This window comes from Eupeodes corollae, chromosome 1 (genome assembly GCF_945859685.1).
Source record: "Eupeodes corollae chromosome 1, idEupCoro1.1, whole genome shotgun sequence".
NCBI classification, from domain to species: Eukaryota; Metazoa; Arthropoda; class Insecta; order Diptera; family Syrphidae; genus Eupeodes; species Eupeodes corollae.
The window spans coordinates 131,382,020-131,405,838 of NC_079147.1; the positions used below are offsets into that span (position 1 = coordinate 131,382,020).

The window sequence follows — 23,819 nt, forward strand, 5'->3', positions numbered from 1 at the left end:
CCCACTTTTTTCGATTTCTCTACCATCGTACCTCGAGTTCAAATTCTTAAAAACCAAACATAACAAAAAAAATTAGTTTCCACCTTCACCTACTTACCAAATTTAAAAAAAATTGTGATTGTGATTTTCAAAATATATACTTGTTTTTAATACATTATAATAAATATTTTATATCAGAATCAACGAAAAGATATCAGCTGTACGGAGACTTTTTGGACTATGTGTAGTTCGAGTTAGAGCGATATTCGTCTTAGTAAAAGACTAACTTAGGGAATGCTTTTGTATGACAAACTGTAGGGAATAAGTAGAGTTTCGAATAAGGGAGAGTCGAATGTATGTTAAAACTTATTGTTTGCGTAAAAAGTTATATATGAAATACCTACAATCATTCGAAATTAAAACTTCACCAAACATTAAGGGGGGGGGAGGTTTGATAAAACAGGAGCGGGTCGAAATGCTGTATTTTAAAATACTGTATGGTCGAAATTCTGTATGATACTGTACGATATTGTAAGGTCATAATACTGTATGGTAAATATTCTGTTTTTTAAAATACTGTGTCTCAAAATGCTGTATTGTCAAAATATAGTGTCTCATAATACTGTATAATACTGGAAGTTTTCACAGATCAATGAGTTTGGTGCATTTGTTTATGCAATTGTTGATTATGATAGGAACAATTCATGTTCAAATGTGAAAGAGATACAAATAACTAAGAAGAAGAAAATAAGAAAGAAAAAATAAAAAGAAGATACCATTTATATTATTATTGTTTTTATTATTTCAGAGACTTATAAATTATCATAGGTACATATGTTATTGTTGAAGGGAGTATATTAGAACATTATGCTAATGAAAAATTATAATGATGTTTTCTTGAAAAAAGTATTTTATTTTCAAAATCCTGTAATTCAAAATGCTGTTATAACGCTAAAAAATAAAAATCGTTTTGATAATGTAAAAAAGTGTGCAGTTTTGAAATACAGAATTTTTAAAATACAACATTTTGATCATGCAGTATTTTGTACGTACAGTATTTTGAATTACAGTATTTTAAATACAGGATTTTGATCCATACCTACAGTATTTCGACACAAACCCTGATAAAACAATTTAAGAACTTGGTAAAATGTGTGTCAAGCGTGAAATTAAAAAATAGGCGTTTCTTGTTTTCTTGCATTTAGATATCTTTCGAAAAGAAACGCATTATTAAGAAAATGGTCGAGCACTAAAACTTAGCATACCTTGCCATTTTCACAAACATTCGTTTACCTATGTTACAAGAACTTTACCCAGCTTATCTAATAGGTATATCAAATGAATGTGTACCGCCACTGGATTATTAGGTTATTACATCTTTGAATGATCTTAAATGCCTGCTTAATGTACCTATTGATTTGTATCCAGACTTTACTCTCCAATTAAGTTTTGCATCCTGTTTTAAAATTGACTTCTTGCCAACATATAACTTTTTTATTTCTTATAAAGGAAAGAATGTTTGCCTTTTCTCAAAGCCTAGTATACGTAAAGGTAGAATTTCAATTACGAGTATGTGCAATTAGAATATTGACTTCGGGATTAATACCAGGTTATTGACATAATTTTAACCAAGTGTATTTACGCCTTTCAATTTAAATGAAAAACGATGTTCGGTTGCTATTATTTACGTATCATACGGTTACAAACTCACATATATACAACTGTTGAAAGATAAAGTAGTTAAAGAATTTTAAAAACTAAAATAACTAACTTCAAATATCTATAAATTTACTTTGAAAGATAATTCTTAGTTCTATTGCATTTAAATATCCACATTGCATTTATACTTTTAAAATATATATACATATTTATTAGACTTCTTACTCTATACTTTTTTTGTCATAAAAGCGAACTTGGTTATTTTGTTTTGATCACTTTATTTAATGTGTGAGATTGTTTGTGATTGTTTGTGATTTTTTGTATTTCTTTTTATTTACTTTTTTAAGAACTCTTCGCTGAGCTTTCTTCTATATCGATCTTGTTTTTAAAATATGTTAACCTAGTTTGTTTTCAATCGTAAATGATTGGGTTGACCTACTTTCAATAAGTTTTGTTTGTTATTAATACTTATGCAATTGTTGTTGTGCTAACATGAAATCACAGTCCAGTAAAAAATAATCTTTTAACTGAAGTAAACTATTTGTATATATCCTAACCAAGTTATGGATAATTTGGACCTTTTATCAAAATCTGTTATCCTTACTTTCGATTCTGTTAATATTTAATATTTAATATTTAATATTATAAATAAGAAAGCAGCTCTGTCTGTTTGTGGTACACAATGACGCATAAACTACTGAACCGATTACAATGAAAATTGGCACATACAGTCCCAGAATTTTTATGATTATTAGATTATTATACATATAATATATAATATTTTTAACGTTCAAGAATAGCTTTATAGATACATTTTTATGCAAGATGGAGCTCTATGGAACACAGTTCGGTCCATTAAAACTTATTTTAGGGAAGAAAACATACCTCTGCTGGATTGGCCGGGAAACAGCCCTGATTTGAACTCATTGAAAACGTGTGGGAGCTGATGAAGAGGGAAGTAGCTGAAGATGCGGAATCACCACGCACAAATGCAGGAAATAGTCAAATCATGCATTGATAGTATGCCGCGAAGATTTGAGGCTCTTTTTAAAGTAAAAGGTGGTTCAACAAAATATTGAAAAAATTACAAAAATAACAATAACAAAAAACTGAAAATATTAATTTTAAAAAAATCTTTAAATCTGTTGCTTTATTTCTAGGAAGTAGTTTATATTCTTCATACAAAATAATTTAAATGAATTAAAATACTCGAAAACCTGATTAAAATAACTGGAAATTAAAATTTTGCATAAAATCTAAAATGAGTCTAATAATATGGCCAGGGACTGTATGTATGCAGATAGTCCAGAGAAATAGCGTTTTAAAGTTTGTTTGGAAATTACCACATTTTTTAATCATGGGGCCACTTTTATCTGAGGACTGGCCCAAGACCACAATATGAATCCGAAATCCAGTCCAATCGCGCCTCACATATTCATCGAGTTTTAACCAATGTAGAGGTCATATAAGCCATGAAACTCATACACTTTAATTTTGTAAGCAAAAATTTCATCAACAGATATGTTAGTAAATTACTATATTCAAAAAAAAGTAATTTGGCTGTCAGAAAGAACTAATATCTATGTAATAATCTTAACGGTTTTCACAAAATTTAAAATTTGGTAAAACTTAAATAATGCTTTGAATTATTTTCATACGATCTTTAATGGGAGAAAGGGAAAATATTGAAGTTCTTTAGAAAAAAAACCCTAAATAAAAGACCACCAATTTGATATAAAGTTACCTTTATATTCCTTAAAATCCGTCTTCAATTATGCATCTTAATTTATTTTACTCACATTAAGGTGTAAGGCTACTAAAAAGTGTTTTTTATCTTTTAAAATTGGTTATCTATTAAGTACAAAAAGTTTTAAGATTTTTAAAATTGAAATTGAAATTGCTTTTAATGTTCTAGAATTGAGATATAAACATAAATAAACAAATATGTAACTAATTGAAAAAAACATGCTGATTTTTTTTATATATTAACTTAGTATAAAAGCCTTCAATCTCTGGAAAATAGAATTGAGAAGAGATTCTATAACATTTTACTTGCGAGTGCCGCACTTAAGTCCCCTTTCGACTTAGAGATACTTGTATGTCTGACTAAAACAATTCTAATGTTTAAAAACATGATCGATTCAATTATAAATTTGAATACAAACAAGTTTAACTTGTTCCGGCGAACATTATGATTATAGCTTTATTTTGGCTAGTATAACTTAAACATTAAAACTATAAATAAAACTTAAACTAAACTTAATTTTAAAATAGAACACAATAATACTTAAGATACCAAATTCTCCTTGCATACAATTTTCATATGTATGTATGTATGCATAGTGTATTTAAATTGGCGCTGTTAGATTTTGGCGCCTTGTGGTGGCAATTTTGTTTTGGTGACAGCTGTCAAATCTTTTGTTTATTATTCAGTTGATTATGCCAAATCATCATGGCAAGTTACACGGTTGAACAGCACGTTCAAATGATAAAGCATTATTATCAAAATGAATGTTCGTTAACGCAAACGTTGCACCCATTCCGCTCATTTTACGGTAGAAGTGGTGGCCCTTCGACTCTTCAACATTTGGTGGCCAAATTTGAGACGACCGGTTCAGTAAACAATTATCCAACACTCGTTTGTTCAAGGAACACAAGGTCGGCCGAGAACATCGCAGCGGCCTGTGAAAGTGTACAGCAGAACCCGAGGCAGTCTTTTCCTCGCCGTGCACAAGAACTCGGCCTTTCACAGATTTCAACTTGGTGAATTTTGCGTCCCGACTTGGGCCTACACCCCTGCAAGATCCAACTGACCCACGAGCTCAAAGTTCTTGACTATTGAAAAAGCTGTTTGTTCGCTTCGAATCGTTTGGAAGAATACCCCAAAACGAGGGGCAATTTTAAATGAATGGCTGTGTTAACAAGCAGAATTGCCGTATATGGGACCACACCAACCCATGCGAGGTTCACCAGGCGATAATGCATCCTCAAAAAGTTACCGTTTGTTGTGGATTTTGGGCCGGTGGCATGGCGGCGTAATTGGTCTTCAGTTTTTTTAAAACGACGTTAGTGAGGCGGTCACCGTCAACAGCGAGCGCTACATAACAATGATAACTAATTTGTATTAGTTTATGTTAGCGACAATTTTTGGAATTTTAACAATATCACCCTCTGTAATTGGAAGGGGATGCTTTACATAAAATTCCTCGACGCACTTAAAATCATGCCACGGGTGCGCTGTTGCTTGATTTCAGATAAGACATACAAATTCAAAAAGTTCAGGACACATTTAAGAGCGTTTGTTCTCGCTGTAAAATGAAAACAAAACTAAAGAACAAACTACTTATCATACTCAACGGGCATTCATTATAGATACACAAGAGTTATCAATAGTAGCAACATTTATATTCGAGACTCGAGCAGACGTCAAAATTCTATCAGCAGTGGGATCCTAGTTCTTCTTTTATCGGATGTAAAGTGTTTGCATTTGCGTAAGGTCACATTATTTACTTTACAAAGACATATCTTTTGTTGAGCAAATAATTACATGCAAATTAAACACAAAATACTCACCTTAATTGTCCTCTTCAATATAATTGAGAAGTGAACATATCATCGGATTTTATTTCAAAAAATACAATTTGGCAACATAAATTCAAAAGTTTAACTCTATTTTGGCTTGATCTAAAAAATCGAAAATTGCGTTTCGAAAAAGATGACACCAACCTGAAGTTGGCTACAGCAGTCCATATTTTGTAAGTCCATGACCAAAATAGTGTACTTTTGCGAGTGAGTCGAATCGAACTCATTTCAACTCGATGCAACTTCAGGGCACAGTCGAGTATGTAAAGTTGCTATACAGTTTAAATCTGTTTGACCGTTGTGTGTAAACGCAGTGATTTTCAACCCCAACCTTTAAAATATGACAGCTTAAAAATAGGTGCCATTTGTCATATGTCACAATCACAAAACCGACTATTTTTATTTGCGCCAACGCTTTTTGTAAACAATAGTTTTTAAATTAATAATATTTATAATTTGTAGCTTCAATTCGGAACTAATTAATTATATATTTAACAGAAAATCACCCGCAATGAGTTATTACAGTGAAAAGCTTGGTGTAAGTAGTTTTTATTATCTACCGGTTCCCGAAAATAAAGACTTGCAAGATATTAAAAATGTGATTTGTTCTTTCAGAATCGTATTTTGGAACTTCTTAGTCAACCGGTCATCGAAAGATGTCCTGAACTTGGTCTGCTTTTTGATCGTTGCAGTGTTCGTGAAATGCAAGAACTATTTCCAATAATAGTTAATTCCATATTTGATATCCCCAGTGCTGGCATTGGCTGGGGCTTAAGGTGTACAACCAAAGAGAACTCCCCGCATGCTTTTGATATTCTACATGATTTCTTCATACCACATGGGCCAATGTTTCGTCTTTGTTATCGACTACTCAATGATGCTATCAAATTTGAATTCAGTATGGACTTGCTACCTGTAAGTTATATCTAGATTGTTCACTCACTAATAGTTTTTACAACAGCTTCATCTTCATTTCAGCATAAATTGGGCGAAATGCTGCAAAGTGGTCAATATTCGATGTTTTACTCCGACATGCTTAGTGTAGATCCTTTTCGAAGATGTGTTACAGCGCTTTCTCTTAACGCATTCGATTATTTCATTCTTAACTTCGCAATTCATGGAACTTTTCCCCTTCATAAACGTGTTGCTGCAGCTTTGCAAGTACACAACGAGCGAATGAAGACTATTTACTTTTTTTTATCAGCCCAATATCTGTGCACATTCCTTCCTGAGAGTCCCGATCAGATTGTGATGCCTCAAAATATATGTGTGACTGTAAAAGCCCCCCAACCAATGCCCGTACAACCACTTCAGCCAACACGATCTCCAAAATATCTTAAGATTCCAAATGTGTCACCTTATTCAGCTGCAAACAACCAAGCTGCACGAACGGCAGAATCACCAAGGACTTATGCTTGGAGAACAGAATCTGTATTACATTTGTTTGTTGATTCTTGGCTGCGTTACGATGTAGAAGAAGCAAGAGTATGTTTAATTATATACACATTTATTTCAAATCATTGTTTTGGTTGATTTAAAATTAAGCGTATAGTTTCAAAACTTATAATATTGTATAATCTAGGATCTTCCCAGCAGCGAATTTATTAGAGTTGTCCGGATTTTAGTTAAACAAATGCATACTTTTGGTAATTGTGCATACCTTGATACCACACCTATGGCCTCCCTTCGAAAAATGTCACAGCCGATGATGAAGGCAAGAATATTTCCATTTCTTAAAAGCATCATTGCTCGCTGGCCCTTAGATAGTTCACTTTCAGTTGTTTTAGAGCTCTGGCTTAGCTATATTCAACCTTGGAGGTATACTTTCGAGTGGCAAACTTATAAGTAATTATCAGATTTGATTTATTTTGTTTGTTGTTTTATTAAATTACTCAATTTATCTTTGCAGTCATGGAAATGTTGAAATACCCATTAGTAGCCGTTTTGACAGCTTTATTCAAGATAATCTTGCAATCTACACACAGATCTTCATTCACATTCTGCCCCGGTTTGAGCGTTTGGACTTTACGACTTTCAGAAACGTCATAATGTTGCATCGTTTGGTGAAGGTAAAAAAATTGAACTACAAAATTTTATAGCGTTAAATGTAAATATAGATTTCATTTCGAAGGTTTTTAGTCAGACTTCGCTTCCTCAAAAATTATACAACTATGAACAAGCATTTTGTGGAAATAATACGCTCGGTATTAATCATCTAAATTCCACACAAATAAGTCGTAATTATAGGTGATTAATGAAATTCACATTATTTTTAACCGACCAGTTTTATTTATTCATTTTTTAACATTAGAAACCGTCTTGATAGTTCAGGTGGTAGTGGTGGAGAATGGGATAATTTGTTCGATGAAGACAACTATATTCCAATGTTTGGACCGGGCATTCAATATGAAATTGAAAATTTTATTAAGTTTGTGAACATTGCAAAGATGTATGTTCAACAAGAAATTCAAATGATTCAAAGTGATAAATTGGAGAAACGAAATAATATTGGTTTCTTCGCAAGAACGATGAAAAGCCTATTTGAAGACGTATCAACAACTGAATTGAAATTACAGGAAAAAGTCAAGATTCCCGATATCTTGGATTTGGCAATGCAATCTTTAGGTATAATGTTTGATGTAAGTAAACATTTGTTATTTTGAATGTATGCAATCGTTATTTAAATTCTCAATTTATTTTTCATACATTAATTACTATAATATTTAATGATTTTGGAAACATCCAACATCGATTATTTAATTTAATTTTAGGTAAGTATTCCGGAAATTTCAATGGACCAACTGCTTTCCAAAGAACAATATAATTCGCATGTCAACTTTTCGCTTTACGATAATAGTGAATATTTGGATATTTCAAAAATTTCTCCAATGCAGGTGAGTTTTGATTAAAAAGAAAATATGTTTTAAACTTAATTTTTAAATGTGTATGAGCCTTTAACTGGTTCCTTATTGTAATTGTGCCCTTTATTTTTTAAGATGAATACATTCTATAAGAATATAAACAGATATTGTGAAATATATTTAAGTTTTTAGAAGCAAATTAAAAATTATACACTGCCAACCACTAGGATGAGGTGACAGGTTTTAAAATTAATTTTCGCTTTTTATAGCTGGTGGTAGGTGCGTACATATTTCACCTTTACAAATTTATGAAATTAAAGGGTTCATTGAAAACAAGCGTTTGAATTCACAAATTTTTAATTATGTTAAATTGCGGTGAATATAGAGGCCATGGCAAAAGTTCCTATTCTTCTGATTGATATTTTGATATTTATGTCAACTGTACATCAAGTTAAACTTATAAATAGTACAGGATATAAAACATTGATTTAAGATACAATTAACAAAAGAAATATTTACAAACGTGTGAGAACAAAATTAACAAAAAATTAATTAAAAATGGTCATTTCAATATAACGGTAAATAGTAAAGGTCCAAGCATCGATCATTGGGGAACGGCTTGCATACGATTCGTCAAATATGAGTAAATAAGTTTTTTAATTGTGTCAGAGAAGCTAAATAGGGTCGTCAATTTATCACAGAGAAGATTATGGTTTACACAGTCAAATTCCTTTGAAAAGTCAAGTAAGGTTGTAAATTTATTGTTTAATGTCATCTGATACGTTGAGTAAAGATGAGACACAACTATGGCCAGACCGAAATCCAGATTGCAAAGGATCCAATAATTGCTTGTCTTTAATATAATATTTTATCTGGTTAACTTTAGATAGAAAAGGTAGGATAGCTATCGCTCTATATTCCTTCTTTTTTCCTGTTTTAGGATAGGGATAATTTTCGATGTCTTCCATAGGATGGGATATGTAGATGTCATTATAATAGTGTTGAATAAGTGCGTTATGTGGGAAAGAAGGAAGGGTAGGAGGATTTTAATAAAGTCAGGATGAATATTTTCAAGTCCGGTGCATTTAGATTTTATGGAGAAAATTGCTTAACCTACCTGATAATCATCTACGGCACTTACCAAAAAGGCGTTAGTAGTATCATTCTCTGCACGTCTAGAAGACATTTAACATAATTGGGTTTGTGAAGTAGAGAACATTCAAACCTTCCAAATGAATATTATCTACACAAGATTGAACATCTTTTCTCAAACCAATATTCTTAACTTCCTTCCAAAAAAACTTTGAAGACCGATCTGAGTTAAACTTTTTTTCTGCCTTGTACTCTTTTTGATTTTTCCTATATTTGTGTGGATCAGCAGTATGATTCCTTACAACTTTCTTGCTTCTGTTAAGTCTCCTTGCTATTGCACGTCCTGAGAGTCGTAAATTCTTTAGAACATCTATTGTTGCTCTTTTTATAGCTGTCAAAGTCATTCCAAAGCCCTTATGTGTTTCAAATTAATTTAAAACTGTTGTTTTAACCACTCTTTTAGAACATTTTATACAAACGTTTTTAAAAGATCGCAATTGAAAACTACTGTACGGAAATATTCGCAGTTACTTCATCCTAGTGGAACATTTTTGTATACGCTTTTTAGTAGTTTATTATTCCAAAGCTTGTTTCTAAATTTTCCTTACATTTTAGTAATTTCTAATATTGATTATAAAAGTTTTAATAGTAAAAGTTTTGGAGATCAACACTTCCAAGCGCAAATCTGTTTCAAAATGTGTGGCCTCATCCTAATGGTTGGAAGTGTTTATATGTTAACTTTTAATCTGTCTCCCTACATAAGACTTCCGATCCCATATGACCCTCGTGAAAGGTAGACTCATGAAAAACTGACCAAGTTTATTAGTTAGAGAATACCTACCACACATATGATCCTGCAGCCTTTTGATATAGTTCAACGAAATTTTGCTCATCGCAAAATTTATTGCAGAAATTAAGGTTTTCAAACTGACGGCCAACCTCAATAACTGTGAACCATCCTTAAGTACATTTAATAATGCTTGCATCAGATGAGTGTAGTAGTCATTTGCTCCTATTTCCAAGCTTTAATTATGCGCACTGAGTGAATAAGTGCTTTATAATGTTGGTAGGCCAAGTTTACAGAACAAAAATGTTAGATTATTTATGCAAATTTCTTTCCAAGATTCCCTTATACCAAGCTGCAGTAATAGTTATTGTAACAACCTCTACCTTAACTGTTCCATAGTAACTGACAGCTTTTCACATTGTAACAACTCCTTCACAGTTTTGATGAAGCTGAAATTAGATGGTTGATTCATAAGGGCCATCGAAATCGAATAGTTCTAGCGTCTAAAAAAAATCACGTTGTATCAGTCTTTTGTCCATATTGTTTGAGCTGGGAAAAACACTAATAGCATAACTTTTTGTTGTTCGTCAAGTAGTTTTTCTTATTTTTTTCTTAAATTTAATTCATTTAAGGTGACTCGAATTTAACTGTTAAGAGACTTGCATTTACGCCAACGTATGAAAACAAGACTAGCAGTTTTATTTAGATAATTTTGTTAATATTGTTGGAAGAAAAGGTCGAATCTTGTGGAAGAACCACTCATTATCTCTCTAAAAAATTGTGTACGACAACGTAAGGTACAGATTATTAAGAAATGTATGTATAACTATTGTAGAGATTGAAATTATGCTCCCATACATCGTCCAAAATCGGTTGGAATATTACGTGTATTTTAAAACTATATATTTATGTTTATTGCACGGTTTTTAATTAATTTATTATAACTAAATTATATATCAATTTAAATGCATTCAAATAAGTTTTATATTCATGCCAAATTATTTTTAAGATATTTCCCTTCAGCAGCACCAAAACAGGTCACTGTATACTCGAACTTCTAAAAATCTTAATTACGTTGAACAACAAAAACATCTTTCATTCAATGCCAAATTATTTTCCTATCTATTACATCACGCAAGATATAACAATTATTCCAGAAAACACAATCATTTTCTTTTTACAACTTCTTAAATTCAATCCCAAATAATTCATATACATTTACACCCATATATCAAGCTAAACGTCACCTTTTATATGATACCAATTTTAGTCCTTTGGTCTTTCCGAGCAATCCCATTTTTATTCCAGCAGTGTTTAAATATCCAGCAAATGAAAAAAAAGCGACTTTGCTTGGTTTCATTACTCGTGGAATAAACTTGGATTATTTATAAAAGCAACTTTATTAACTCCCCTTTTGTTAGGATATATTTTTATTTTTTAAATTTGAGTTTAAAAAACTATTTGTTCACAAAACTATGGACAGAACTAGCTCTATTTTAAAAATATCACTCAAGAATGGATTTCTGGCTTTAAAAAAAGTTGTATTAGGATGGTGATTTCTAATCACAATTAAAATACAAAATCTTTCCTTCTTTACTCCTCCAATCCCATACCATTTTTTTTTTTTTTGATACTTTTACATTTAATGAAAATTCATCTCAAAGTAAAGTTAATTTAGTATAATTCGTACAAAATAACTATTTAAAAAATTGCTTTTCCTGCAAACTGTACAGCTTTAAACTCATAGAAAAAAGATAGATTTTTCGTGATACTGGTCATGTGTTGCAACTGATAGTACATAAATAAAATGATGAATTTCTACAAACAGACTTAAATCACTGTGCGCTGATCAAACTTTTTGGGTAAAATAATAGGCCTGGTCCTTGTTAACTGCGAATCCTCCTTATTTTTTAAATGGCCCTAATTTAAATTAAAAAAACTAAATCAATAAAAAAACATCATTGAAGGGCTTTCTTCCAAGCACCCAATAAAGAAATTTGCTATTTTTGCATTAATTAAGACCTTTTCAGTGATAAAGGTCTCAATGTGTTACATCAGTGAGTGTCATTAATATTAGGTTTTTATTTTTAAACATATGTACTTTTGGTGTTTTTCCCGTAGTAAAAGTTGAATTTAGGTTTATTATTCGGTTATTTTATAAATTAGTATAATATTCCCTAAATATTTCATTAAACAAAATGGTGCAGTCACTTAACTGCATTAAGATATACGATATGCAACGCAAAAAGGACACATGTAAGCGCTTCATTAATATTCGGGGCTGAGTTTGACATTTGCCCCGATTAACAGTTTGTCTAATCAAGAGTACCGGTAAAATAAAATGTTCACTACACGTTTGCATACATTTTTAAAACAATTTAGTGTAAGATCGTTTGTTTTTATATAAAAAGTTAATCATGGAGCGCAAAGGAAAAAATTCAAGCCTTGAAAAAACGATATTGTTCAGAGGTATAAAAGAGAAGGAAGGATCCACCCAGAGAAGCAGATGGGTCAACCAAAGGAGTTAAAAACGAAAGAAGAACGACTTATCGCAAACAAAATTTAAGTAAATCCTCGTTTAACAGCACCAAAAATTGTGGAAGAAGTGTTAATGGAATGCAAAAAGAAAATATTTGCATCAACAGTACGCCGAACCGTAAAGACAAAGACAAGGGTCGTGTAGAGTAAGTACAACCTCTTTGGATTGGATGGAAGAGTTATGATGCGGCGCAAACCAAATGAAGAGCTTAAAAGCAGGAACACAAAGCCAACAGTAAAGCATGGAGGCTGGCACATCATGGTTTGGGGTGCATTTCGGCAAGAGGCATGGGAAATTTAATATTCATCGACGGTACATTGAATTAAGAATACTATTTGAGGATCTTAAAAGAAAATTTAAGGCAAAGTGCTGAGAAAATGGGCATTTTAAGGAATTTCAAATTTTACCGCATGTTGTAAGGGATCTTCTCTATAACTGTCCAAAAGTTATCCAAACACCTCCACAATTTCCAGAAATAAATCCAGTCGAGAATTTGTATAAAAAATGGAGCAAAATAGGCATTAAATACCTACACAAAATTATAAAAAATATGCCCAAGCGACTGGACGGATAATTATTCAATCAAGGGTATCCAACAACAACAAATATTAAAATCAATGGTAAGAAAGATTAATTAAATATAAAGATGTAAATAACACGGAATATTAATGAAGTGTTGTTTTTTGAGTTGTCGTATTCTTTATTTATTTTATTTATTTAATTTGCTATTTTAATTGAAAAATGTATATATGTATACATATTGAAATTATTAAATATAAAATATTTTAAAGAAAAACTAGTTTTTAACTTTTTTAAAGTTTAAAGTGAAAAGTAAAGTGTTTTTATGTAAAGAAACAAAAAAACCGAATATTAATGGCACTCACTGTAAAAGGGGCGTATTCCATCTATGCAAATATGCCCATTATCCATTATGGAAATAAATTCCAAACGCACACCTTTAATATAAATTTTTAAGTCTATTTTTCACTGAGCTACTAACTTGACATATTCAATTATTATATATATATACAGAGATAGTCAAAAGTACATATTTACACAACAACCTTTTTCATTGTTGTTGTTTTTGCAGTCCAACAAAATGCTTTTTTCTTTTAAGCCTTGTATATGAATTGGCGACCGAAGTCTATTTGGTAAGGATAACGGTACATTGGACAGAAAACAAAGCAAATGAATTGATGATTAGCGGTAGTCAAAAGTATTACACTCATTTTTATTTGGTCAAAAGTATTTCCACAAAACTTTAAATTAATTATTATGCTCCATATTAATGATAATTCTTAAATTTTGAAGTTTAGCTTAACTAACTATTTTAAGATATGAAATTAATAATTGGTTACATCTCCTTTGGCATCAATAACTGCCTGCTATCTGGCTGGAATTGATCCAAGCAAATTGCGCGCAAATTAAACAGTTAATTTGGACCAAATTTCGGTTATTTCAGCAATTGTGTCATTGCGTTTTCGGTTCTTATCAATTTGCACTTAAAAGTCTTGTAGGCAACCATCCTTTATGACATGGAGAATTGTCGTGTTGTAAAATCCAGTCAATAGTTGGAAAAAGCGTATTGCCGGATACAAAGGCATGGTCATTTAAGATTGTTGTATACCCAGACTGCTTAAAAGTGCCCTCAATTCGTACCAAATCTCCAAAACCGTAGTAAGATAAACATGCCCAAAACATCACCGTGCCACCTCCGAATCTGTTAAGCGGCTGAACTGCATCTTCCCTCTTTTCACGTTGTAAATGCATAACGTTTATACTAAACGAGCCCTGGAATTGAAATGCAGCCTCATTTGTCCACAACACATTATACCAAAACTGTGGAGCCTTTTGGATGTACTCCAAGGCAATTGAAAGGCGTTTTCAAAAATATCGATCACTTTGCGCAGAACATACTTATTTATGTTAATTTCTTTTAATCTCCGGCGCAGTGTAGCATCACTGACTTTTTTCCAATAAGTTGACAGTCTAAAAAGGCATTTATGTTCGATTTACAGCAAAAGAAAAATAAATTGATATTTATCTTCAATAAATGAATAATATTTCATTACTTTTATCAACGGCAACCTAAAAAGTTAACAACATTTCCCCAACAATTAATGTTGGTTATATTTTTGTTTATGTTGTAAGTAATATTAAGTTTATTAAAATTATATTTAAATTGTTAAGTTCTAACGTTATTAAAGTGCCTTATTATTTAATAAATAAATAAATGTCAATTTTGTGCACATGCAATGTGTAAATACAATATATTTTACGTCCAATATTTAGATGAGGAACAATATTGCCAACATTAAAACTACAATTGACCCTGCATTATTACCAATTCAAAGTCAAGAATGTGCCATTCTTGTTCGATTTTTACATCAAGTTTCTTGCAAGGTTAACGAAATGGTAAGATAATAACTTAAATAGCCCAAATTTATGAGTACTAAGCTTATCTTTAGTTTTCCGAAGAAATGCAAAATATTTGGAACGGATCAGATATTTGGGGTAGATTATCTAGACAAGTCTTGAGTCCTCCTATGACTGCACAATGGTTTGACAAGCAAAGAGGTGAATTTCACATTTAAAAAATCAATTTAATTTTAGATCTGATTGTTGTTTCTTTTTATTTTACTCAGGTGTAAGCCAGCTATGTGAAGATCAACTGCCACCAAGAATATGCCTTCGCCCCTTGGCATCTTACAAAAATTTGATATTTATAGGAGCGTCGTTAATTGTTGGACAACTTTTATGGGGCGCTCCGAGTTATGGACTCTTATCTTTGTTTCTTTTGACAACTATATACTTATTTATATTAGCTTTTATTTGATATACTCGTACGTTTATGTTTTTATAAAGATATTGTTTTGATTTTTTGTAAACGAAATTTTTGGAAATTAAAAAAAAAAAAACTTTAAGAATACTTAAACAATTTTCAATGCTTTTTATCTAAAAGTTTTAATCCTAACTCAATGGGTGCATTTGGTACTGCGACTAATCGAAGAACAACTTCAATTGGTTTCGTGTTAAAGCATTTAACATTAAAATTGCGTGTGACCTAAAAAAAAATGTGTGTTATTAAATTTATTGCAGTACCTAAAATGTTAAAAATACCTCTGACACTAAGGAATACATTTGATGCAAAGCAATTTTTTTCCCGATGCAAGAACGGCTGCCGATTGCAAAAGGTAAAGTACCATGCGCTTGTAAGACGTTTCTTAGGTGTCCAGTGTCAGGATCTCGAATCCATCTATCAGGCTGCACATCAAGGGGTTCTGGAAAATGTTCTGCATCTCGTCCAGATGTATACAAAGAAAGAATAACCATTACCTAATTAATTTGTTAGTAAGAACAAACAAACATTGAATTTATACTTACATTCTTCTTGACTTCATAGTCTCCGATTATCGCATCTGTTTTTAAATATCTTCCTATAAATGGAGCAACCGGATACAATCTCAATGTTTCTTTTATAAGGCCTTGTAAAATAGGACATTCACTCAAATTAGTAAAATTTTCTCGACGAATATTTGTCTGAATTTCATTACTCTGTGAGAGCAAATATAACGCCCACTGACTTGAAAAAGCCGTCTGTAATAAATGTCATTAATAATTGAAATAAACAAAACATACAATTTTATGGTTACGGTATCACCAGCTGCTACAATTAGATCAACAAAAATTCGTTTTATATCTTCTATTGACATACCAGCTAATCGCATTTTTACAAACAATCCATTATCCCATCCCAACTCGCAAGATTGTTTCATTTGCATATCAATAATTTCGCCTCCCACTTTCAAAACTTCCGTAACGTCTTTTTCAAATTGAGTCCAAATTTTTAATCTTAATACTCTAGCTAGTTTTGGTGGGAAATTCATCAAATGAGCACTATTTTCGAATATTTTATGAACTATTTTAGAAAACTCATCTATGGTTGTTTTCAATTTGGTATTCAAATCGTCATCTTTGTATCCGAACATTACCGAACACACAACTGGAAAAAAAATATATTAATTAATTCAAGTATCAACTTGAAAAATAAATAGAATAAAGATTTGTTTTGACCATTGATGTCAATTTTTAAACAACGTTGAAAGCTTTTTATACATTTTTGCCTAAATTTTAACGCTTATAGTACCTAGGATGATGGCAACACCGCCAAGGCATTGTAGGGAGGGTTGCCAACTTAACACAACTTTATTTGAAAGTTGATTTTAAAGCCTAGTACATACTTCCTCGTGAAGTGAACGTTCACCAGTGGAGAAAGTGAACTTTTGACATTGCTCACTGGTACACACTTGTGAGTACACGTTGTGAACATTTGACTTCAGCTTCACCAACAGTTCCCGTACATTTTGCACGTGAATTGCCCGTGAACGAAAACTCTCCACTTTGTTCTCCACTCAGCTTCACGAGAAAGTTCACGGGTGAACCAAAAACTGAAATTTGTATGGGTTCACGAGATGGTTCACAAGTATGTACTAGGCTTAAGTATCAAGTCAAGTCTACTTATGTCAAAATGACAGTTGATCATGTTTTTTCATTCAACTGAGAGATGAACTTTATTACTCTATGATTAATTTATTTTCTGGATAATTCTATTTAATGTTTTTTTTAAAAAAGGTTCCATGTATATACATTAGGAATCGAAATAAGAAACATTTCCTTACAATGCAATATAAAATATGTATATAAAAAAGAGGTCCTTCTCGAATTGGAAAATAAATAATTAAAATTACAATACAAAAACAAATCGTGATAAACTTTTAGCTTATCTGAAGATTGTTTTGTAATGCCTTTGATAGTTTATGTATGATGAACTGAAGGTAGAGGTTAGCGAAGTTCCGAGATTGAAATTTATGACGCTTAAAAAAGTAACTAGTTGCCTTCTTTCACCCAATTGTTTGTATTTAAAAATAATTGGACGATTGTCCACGTTTTTGAGCAGAAAACAACATTGTTTGACGCTTGACCAATCAGATACTAGAAATTTGCCTTACTTTTAAGTCCCTTATTTCGCCTGAACCTGCCGATTGTCACTAAATTGGATGCTATTGGAAGACTTTTCGGGCAGTATTGGAAGACCTTCCAATCGAATATACTTAGCTTTAGATAGACGGCATATATTTTTAGAATGCGTCTATTATATTAATTTAATTAAAGCTATTGATTTCGAATCGTGGGTGTAGAACTTATTTTTATTATAAATAAGTCTTAAAATGCATTTTAACATACCACCCACCAATAAAAATAGTGGTACCGTGCTCTTTTTTGCTGTAACTTTTTCGTTTTGATTTGAAATTATATTTTTAATAACAATTTTGAAGAATTTGAAATAAATTCTTGCAAGTGGTTGCATACAAAATAGGTATGATTCTCAAAATTTACCATTTATTGCCCATTTATAGAGTTTGCCTTCCAAATCATCAACCTTCAAATAACCTTCAACACTCTTTGCTGCACTCTTCCATTCGTTTATTAAATTGTTTGTACAATATTCAATATGGGAATTCAACCAATTTAAATTCCCATTCAATAACAGCCGATTCATGATTTTTCTATTTGTTTCCCACTCAGGTCCGTCCCTTAAACAAACAAACAAAAATGATTCGGTTTTATTATTCACTTCAATAATAATAATTATTCTAATAAATACAAATACATACATAAAAAATAAACCTCGTTTGCAATTGTGAAGTTTATTATACATAACCCATGAATCGGGAAGAGGATGGGCGGGGTACTGTCCCTCATATAAAAATACAGATCTCATTAGATTTGCTGATGAGACAAAAACTGCTTCTTGTGTCCCCAAACGTTCTCGAAATATGTGACCAAAGTTCTGATGTCGTTTGTCAATGTATTTATGTAAGCTTTTGATGAAATAAACATTTTTGGAATATGATATGTATAAGTATATATGTATGTAAATATATTTTCGTATTATATATTCACAAATACAATTATTATGGAAAAAAACCATCCATAACACCGCTTATTTAGCATATTTTTCGTAGTTAAAAATACACTTCAGAAGTTCTAAAACGGTAACAAAGATTACAAATTATACTTAAACAAATATATAAAAAAAAGTAGGAATGATTAATAATATGAGATGTTAGAAAGTCAAAAACGGTCTCACCAATTTAAAAAATGTCAGTAGTTTAGATTTGTTTAATATTGCAAAACTTCTGACTTATAGGTACTAAATATATTATATTTAAACAAACATCAATAGAAAGCTATAAGACTTTATAAACAATTTAAAGTAAAATTTTAAAGCTAGCATAGATATAATAATTTTGCGGTGACCTCAATATTGAAATATTATATTATTTATTGTTCAAAAATTTCAGCACACGTAAGTAAATTTTAAAGACCATTAGCTTGGTTCCCAAAATCCAGTAAAATAAAATTGAATTCTTTATTGAAGATCGAGTTAAATTGTTTTAAGCATTCTAACGGGTTATGCATTTGGCGGTTTAAAAAGTATAGGACTGGAATTTGACATCTGTTAAACTAAGTTGTTAAACCAATTTTTTGTTTAGTTGAAAGTCTGACATTCACGAAAATGGATCGCTTAACTATCGCACAACGCATATAAATTGTTAAATTCTACTGCAACAATGGTGATTCTGCCACAACCAGATATAGTGCCTCAATCGTCCAACTACGCAAGCATTCGGCACAATTATGAAGAAATTTGAAGTGAATAGATTCGTTACAAATATTGTAGGGCTTGTGCATCATGTGTCGATTTCTCGTCGTTCTCAGGAATCAGGACTGTCTTACAACACATTATGGCATATTTTGCATTTGGATCTGCACCTATATCCATATAAAGACCATTCACAACGTCGTAGATTGTACGTCAATTTTTCGAACTAAATTTTCTTGAGCGACGAAGCATGATCCGGAGTTGTGATAAGACCTTAATTCTTCGAAAACCATGATTTAACGACTGTCATTGTCAATTCGGAGCGTTATGGTCCTATGATAACCGACTTTTTTTCCTTGCTATCGAAGAATACGGCTTCGAGAATTTGTGGTTTCAAAAAGGCGATGCCACACAACTCAAGCGAATATGGCTTTATTGCAAGAGACGTTTCCTAGCCGCGTAAAATCAACTGTCCACCAAGATCATGCGATTTGACGCCGCTGTATAATTTTTTTGTGGGGCTACGCTAAAGACTGTGTATGCAGAAAACATTTAACTCTTGAGCACTTAAAAACAAGGTCATGTTGGAAAAAAACATATTTTGGGCGCTAAAAATAATATCACCAACCGCAGATTTCCAAAATTCATTAATATGCACAACAAAAACTGAAACTCGTAGACGAAAACCTGTTATGATGACATCTCTCATCAGACGCCTTGTCCAATAAAGCCATTAAAATTCCTTAAGCCTGCCACTGAGCTCACTGAGGAACACAATTTGTCAGTTTGTAGTCCCAGAAAAGTACTGCTTTTAACTCCAAAACATACTAAAAAGTGTTTATTTTTTGTAAGGCATTATTTAAATTGAGAACCAGAGAAATGGCACAACGTTCTATGGACAGATGAAAGTAAAATTGTATTGTAAAATTGTATTGTCAGACGGGAAAGGATTTCGTTATTACATTAGAAGGCCCCTGAAAGCGGAATATAATTCAAAGTACGGAGGTTGGCAAAAAATTATTTTACAACGAAATTCAGTTCTCGTTATGGCGGTCAACAATTTTTTTCATTGTCATAACTTTCATAATTTCTTATGTTTTTATCTGTTCTGTACTTTTCAATAAAATAAATATACATAATTAGTGTTTGTATTTTCATTTAGTTATTGCATATGACAGCTAGCTGCAGATTGGCGGTTCTTTGCGATAAGCAGTTTTCAAATATCGTTGGGAAAGATTCTATTATCTAATTTCTGAATTTGTCTTGAAAGTTGTTTTAAAAATGTTTAAAATATCAGTATACAATATATCTTAAATACTTTGTCCGTTCCCAATGATACAAAGTAGAAAATGAAACTTCTCACTTATCAAATGCATTTTATAAAAAAGTTACATTTTATTTCTTTTAAATGAATCTACTATTGTTTTTAAACATTTCCTTATGTAGAATTTAAATCACACCAACTGAATGCGGTCGAAATCAAAGCACTTGAAAATCGCAAAAACCGAAATGGATAAAACAAGTAAATTTACTTCGTTTTAAGTTCGAAAAATATGAAAACGAAATCGATAAAAATGAATTTCAGGACTCCAATTTTTATCTTGAATCGAATTTAATTTCATTTCGAATGAAAGTGACAGCTGCATAACCAGGTTTCGTCTTTTTTAATCATTCACGAAATTTGAGTAAGGTAACTACTTTTCCTTTAAACTAATGGGGGTTTTCCATGGGTAACATAATTCAATTTATTTTTTATCCAGATATGTCAAAACAAAAATGTCCCTGTTTTTGCGTTCCATGAGGCAAAAAAATAGATTTTTAGTTTATGATCAAATCTGCAGATTTACTCCTCTTTGCACTTATAATATTACAATTAAAAGAAAAACGTTTAGCTATAAATTTGACAGCTCTACCACACTCGTTAAGAAGTAAACGAAGTTGCACTTATCAATAACAATTTTTGATGGAATCCCCATAATAATGATAAATAAATGTTATATTTATAATGAGTGCATTTAAACAAAAGAAATGATAATTAAATGAATGCTTTTAACATTATTCATACAAAATTTTAAAAATATTGTTATTGAAATCAGCATATTATTTTTATCTTCGGGTGCACTTAATAATAATTGTGTTGAGCTTTGAGTAATAAATGAAATCATTTAATATTTATAACTTAAGCTAATGAACTCCGTTCACCCCAATCTGTTTGTCCGATTGATAGGCCCAAATACAAATTTCACAGTTCACTCATATTTAATACTTAATTTCAAATCAAAAAGCTTGCAGTAATTGAATCTACTTATAAAATGCATACTCATCTTACTTTGGAGCAGAACCCGCTGCAATCAGTTCAAGCGTTGTTCCAATCAATGGCCAACCCTTGGCCATTGGAATTTCCTCATATCGTTTTGCCGACCCCCTGGGCCTGGAGCTAATATTACTGGTTTGACTCCTTAATATTGTTTTCCACTCAGTAAATAAGGAACGTCCTCGTCGTAAGCGTGGCTCCTTCCTTAAGTCTTGTACAAAAAGCTTTTGCTTTAACCGTTTTGTAAACAAAAAACAAATAGTCCGAAGCCAGCTATATGCCAGGTCGATTAGCGCGCACAAATAATGAAATTTAAATCTGTAATTGGAATTGCCTTTGCCGCTCATGATTGAAGCGATTTCTATGGAATCGTGAGAACTTCTAACGAACCCAGTACTGAATGTATAAGATGACAGCGACACTGAGTTACTAATCATCAGTTGGCTGGCGGTGGGTCTTTATTGACCCTCACCAGCACCACAACAGTTGTAATCGTTGTCTTCATCGACATCGTTGTCTTTCTTCTTTGTGATATTCTTCGACATTTTGTTCGTATCTGTCTATACCTAAGATATTTTTAATATTTATCTTCTTTAGAATATTGCTGAGTTTGAAACAATACTCTTTATTTTAAAAACATATGGATCGTCATTTTAGAGTTCCTACACAAAGTAGGTACCCAGTAATCAAGTCACGTTGTTCCTTTTTAGCAATGGAGTATAGATTTAAAGATTCTAGATCAAAAGAATGTACCTACGTACATAGTTACAACTACGCGCTCCGGGATAAAGGTACTTTTTAATCTCAGATTATGCACTCCTTTTATGAATGTATATAGGTACATCTATACTTTTTATCATAGGGCCATACGATATACACTCCGCTTCAACTGAATAAGCACAATTATTTTTGAACATATTTTTCACCGTCACATCTTAAGATGTAAAAAAAAAAAGAATTTAAAAATAATCATCCGAAACCACTTGTTTTTCTTTCGCATACTTGCACTAGGAAAAATTTGTTGTTGGATTGGACTAAAACAGGTTTTTGTTAAATTTGGTAGTGGGTACTTCCACTTTTACTTTTAATCATTTCGTAAATTAGTACTAACAGTCTTTTGATAAAGTTCAACGAAATTTCGATCAACGCTAACTTAACTCTCGAAATTGAGGATTCCTTGTCTTCAAATTAATGACCTTCATAAACTATGGGTACTTACATCCCCAAGTATATTACATAATTTTTAAATTAGATGATTACGGCAGTTGTTGAAGGAAGTGCTAGTTTTGCATTTATGGGTAGAAAAAATGTTAGATCATTAGGCACATTTCTTTTCGAGATTACCTTATACTCAGCTGCAGTAATTAACTTTAACTGTTCCATAATAACTGACAGGTTTCAATATAACAACACTGTTTTACCCATCAGGGCCACCGAAATTAAACAGTTTTATCATCTGAAAAACCAGGTGATACCATTTTTCCAGATTATTTGAGTTTTGAACAACTCTTATAGCATTACTTTCCGTTGTTGGTCGAGTAGTGGTTTTTTCTTAAGTTTAAATCGTTTAAAATGGCTTAAGTTTTAATAACTTGGGTTTACGCTCATTTTTTTATCAGTATCAAATGCACACCTCAAAATTGTTCGTCTTCAAGCTGTGGTTTTTGCAGTTCTTTTTACCTCCCTTCATGTTTTATCTGTATGAGGTTTAAATTGTAAGAAGAAAAGCCATAAAGAGTTTTATCAGCTGATGTATGTCTGGTTAGGTCTTGATGTCTAATTAAGTCGATTCTAACTTTTGAAACACTTATAAAGTATGTGCAATTGAATTTCACTTAAAACACCAAAATTGAACTTTTATGGAACTTTAGAATCGACAGATGTCACAAAAATCTCCAATATATGGATAAAATGTAAAAAGCCTTTTGAAAATTGTTTGTGCGTATTTAATTGAAGCGGAGTGTATGTACAGTACATATCGGCAAGAAATTCGTCTGAAGCATTTTGCTTGCGCTTTAAAGATTAAAATGTTGGAACTCTTAGATACCTACCATTAAGTAGCTTAAAGAAAAATTTGAATTTTTGACAGAAAAAATAAAACAGTTTCTTATGTTTTTTAAAGTAGTTACATATATGTATGTATTCTTAATAATTAAATACCACATTTTAAAATTAAAAGATAAGAAGATTTAATAAAAAAGGGCCTTGTTTAATCTTGGAGTTGCTTTGAAAAAGTTGTTTTCGTCTTTTTGCATTTTTCAAAACTTTTTACGAATGTGTATATTATATCGAATACAGTCCATATGATGCAGCTGCTTTACCTACTGCCAATACATTTA

At 31.6% G+C, this 23,819-nt stretch overlaps 2 protein-coding genes across 3 annotated transcripts; one reads left to right on the top strand and one right to left on the bottom strand.

The window, feature by feature from the left end:
• Positions 1-5,268: 5,268 nt before the first annotated feature.
• LOC129940123 (sphingomyelin phosphodiesterase 4) lies at positions 5,269-15,418 on the top strand. The gene is made up of 12 exons (XM_056048372.1): positions 5,269-5,393; positions 5,719-5,758; positions 5,836-6,135; positions 6,199-6,705; positions 6,803-7,065; positions 7,130-7,289; positions 7,352-7,467; positions 7,532-7,859; positions 7,992-8,114; positions 14,792-14,914; positions 14,968-15,076; positions 15,145-15,418. The coding sequence occupies exons 2-12, from the start codon at positions 5,732-5,734 to the stop codon at positions 15,333-15,335; spliced, it is 2,247 nt and encodes a 748-aa protein (XP_055904347.1). The 5' UTR covers positions 5,269-5,393; positions 5,719-5,731; the 3' UTR covers positions 15,336-15,418.
• LOC129940124 (cytochrome P450 315a1, mitochondrial) lies at positions 15,416-21,925 on the bottom strand. Of its 2 annotated transcripts, XM_056048373.1 has the most exons (7): positions 21,496-21,925; positions 18,175-18,381; positions 17,897-18,093; positions 16,153-16,502; positions 15,884-16,096; positions 15,620-15,835; positions 15,416-15,563 (listed from the first exon to the last, which is right to left on the bottom strand). In XM_056048373.1, exons 1-7 carry the CDS (start codon positions 21,915-21,917, stop codon positions 15,441-15,443), a joined length of 1,728 nt encoding a protein of 575 aa, XP_055904348.1. In that variant the 5' UTR covers positions 21,918-21,925; the 3' UTR covers positions 15,416-15,440. The 2 variants fall into 2 exon arrangements, with proteins under 2 accessions (XP_055904348.1, XP_055904349.1); XM_056048374.1 differs by lacking the exon at positions 18,175-18,381 and having other exon boundaries at positions 21,496-21,924.
• Positions 21,926-23,819: the final 1,894 nt, after the last annotated feature.